The sequence below is a fragment of the Morone saxatilis genome, unplaced genomic scaffold (assembly GCF_004916995.1).
Source record: "Morone saxatilis isolate NCDOM2014 unplaced genomic scaffold, NCSU_SB_2.0 Contig11, whole genome shotgun sequence".
NCBI classification, from domain to species: domain Eukaryota; kingdom Metazoa; phylum Chordata; class Actinopteri; family Moronidae; genus Morone; species Morone saxatilis.
In genome coordinates this window covers 5990571-5993595 of record NW_023339663.1, presented here as the reverse complement: position 1 = coordinate 5993595, position 3025 = coordinate 5990571, and the positions used below count along the sequence as shown (strand labels likewise).

At 39.3% G+C, this 3025-nt stretch overlaps 1 protein-coding gene across 2 annotated transcripts in view; it reads right to left on the bottom strand.

The window, feature by feature from the left end:
* The window catches only part of LOC118320775 (RNA-binding protein with multiple splicing 2), a gene marked incomplete in the record, with an annotated part of 10540 nt that overhangs the window by 4220 nt on the left and 3295 nt on the right, over positions 1 to 3025 (bottom strand). For both annotated transcript variants that reach the window (XM_035651860.1, XM_035651861.1), the window contains 3 exon segments: positions 1011 to 1073; positions 1350 to 1388; positions 2777 to 2854. In XM_035651860.1, coding sequence (XP_035507753.1) covers positions 1011 to 1073; positions 1350 to 1388; positions 2777 to 2854 — 180 coding nt within the window.

Genomic DNA, 3025 nt, shown 5'->3' with positions numbered 1-3025 from the left:
AGATGGAGGAGGGGAGGAGGGGGACATAGTATCGTAAGGGAGGTGGGCTGAGTTTGAGGGGCTGTAGCTCAGTAGTCTCACATGGCCTCCTTTCCTAAAGCCATGCTTCAATACTCAGGATGTATCCTTCAAGCTTTCCCTGAGCCAAACACTGTCCTTGTCCTCCTGTGGGATGTTAAAACACCCTCCTCCACCTGACTGCTTTCACTGAACTAAAGCTGCTCGTAAAAAAAAAAAAAAAGGTCTTCAAGACCTTGAAAAAGGGGCAGACTGAAGGATACACTCCTGAAATATTTCAACATGCTTGCATCTCTTTTTCCTCATGACAAAATCAAGAGCACAGGCAACTGGAGGAGGAGTTCACCCCATCGCACGAGCCAGGAGGAGAGACGAGGAAAAGGGCCGATGGAGACTTTGAGTGTAATTCCTTTTAGGTGGAATAACCCTGCTTGTGTTCTTGTGCCCTAAGCGTTGTGCCCACATGCAGGTGAGTAGTATTTTGGTGTATGTGTGTGTCTGTGTGTGTGACTGCTGGTGTATCTAAGAGGTGATGCTCATAAGGAAGGCTAGGCTATGAGAGAGAAGTGTTAGATACTGCCAATGTGGGCTACTGGGTGACAAAATAAGGAGGTTACACTACTGAAGATGTGTCCAAATAACACTACAAAATGTGGCTATAGAACAAGTATTACAGTAAAGCAGTGATATGCAAAATAAGGAAAGCTATACCAGACTAAGAAGGGGTGTGTATCAAGGTCAAAGTAAACTACCGTAAGGCTACGGGATTCTGGCCTCTTTCCAAAAATGGCCCTGCCATTGAATTATAAAAGACAAAATGGGTTGGCTTTGAGAAATTTTAAATGGGAAAGAAGAATTTTTCAGACTCCCAATCACTTACTTTTTTCTAGGTTTAAGCAAGGTTATAACAAATCTAAGAAATACAAAGAAACATTTTTTTTTTTAAAAAAAGGGGAAAATCAAACAGGGGAAATAAATAAAACTATGCTTACATTTAGTGCATTTTTTGCAGCTTCAGCTCCAGAGCGACTGTCAAAGGTTACAAACCCGACAGGCTGGAAGGTAAAAAGGGAAGAAACACACTGTGACAATCGAGACCAACAGGAGGATCATGTTAACATGCAAGAAGAGGCTGCATTTTTGTTAAATATCAGTGATTATCTTAAAATCATAATATTCATGCTGTAGGAAATCAGCAAGAAAAGAACACATTTTTATTTTTATTTTGAACCAATGTTGAAATTACAGAGAGCCAACACTGCCTCGCCATTTGTTTAGTATTTTAGTATAGAATTAAAAGCAGTTCCTACCACTGATGGAAGGCATCTCACCTGTTTTGATGTTAACTTAATCAGTGACCCTTCATAACCCTGCAGGGAAGAAAGATAGCCAATTATCCACCCAGGAGTCACATGCAGCAAGTCAGGCATGAACACTTCTCGCTATATCAGGAGTAACCTGCTTGTGTGCACCTTCACTTTGAGCTTGAGAGCAGGCCACCACGGATCCTTTAGTGGCAGTATTGCATTTGTTATGGTAAAATAAGGCAAAACATGCACATTTCCAACAAATGCAGCTTTCAATAAAGATGATTTTATCCTCAATGCTAAAATGAAGATCATGTTTAGTTTAAAAAGGGAGAAAGCACATGTTATCAGATATGTGAAGCTTTTCTCTTTTGTTTTAAAAACAGATTGAGCATGATTTCCAAATAAAGCCACTGATTTTAAACCAAGTTAAAAACAGCACAAGGGTTGGTTAAAGCAGGAGCAAATTCCTGCGAAACGAAGGGGAATTTTGCCTGACCATAGTATTGATAGATGGGATCTCTCCTGATCCTGATTTACAACTATGGAAAATTAAGCAACTTTCACTGGCTGTGATAAATCCTTAGCAACAATCCAAACCAGGTTTAGCTTCAGTAGTACAGAGTTGAAAAACAAAAGTAGAACAGTCCATTTTAAAAAAAGGTTTCTCTAAATAAAAAATGGTTAATTTGAATGTAAACGTTCAAGGAATCAGATTTAACCATATTTCCACAGTGGGCTGTGTTTGCCTACTGATGGGGCAAAAAAAAGACAAAAAGTGTTAACAGTGAATTATGAAAACAAAACATTTCAGTGGTTTCATAATCCATGAATGTTACGAGGGGAAATAAAAATTTCCCTACACGGTGGGCGAGCTGGGTCACGGAGAGGGTTCGTTGGCCAATCGCGAGGGCTACTCATTTACACATTCCATGAGATCATCCATGTGCGAGGGATACCACTTCCAATTTGGTTAGTTAGGACACGGGTGGGAGGGGTGTTTATGGAACCGGAGTCCAGTCAAAAAACAGCAATGGACAAACAATGATGTGGCCTCATTTCCATATATGCAAATATCTGGACTTCCATTAACAGGGGGATTGTTTGATTAAATGACAAACAAAAAAAAAGGAGCACAGATAAAACTTTCTGTGTGAGCTGAAGCATCAAATGCTACAGGCAGTAATATTACTGCATCATAAAAAGGGGGTTAAAAAGACTACCTGTACACTGGATTGCAGTTGCTTCCTCAATACTTTAATAAAATGTTTTAAAAAAGTTGTCCTCTGTGTGCAGATATTCATTTCAGAAACACTTTTCATGACTCATTTTCAGCACCTGGCACCCAGCAGCAGCTTTATATCTAAGGAGGGTAGGAAGTCTAGTCTAATCCATTTATATACCTCAAAAGCCCAAGACCCTCCTTAGGAATACATCATGTTGTAACTTACCTTAAAAGGTCTGAAGAGAAGGTAAAGTTCCCGGGGTTTGATATCGACTGGAAGGCCACTGACAAACAGTGTTCGTACCTGCAAACAAGAAGCAAAGCAGCATTTGGTTAACTGGAAGTGACCATCTAATATTCAGTGTCTCTAGATAGTTCTTATCCCACATGCCGCCCTGAGAGCTGCACAAAAAAAAAAAAATATTATTTTTATATTTTTTTTATATATATAAAAATATATATATAAAAAAAAATA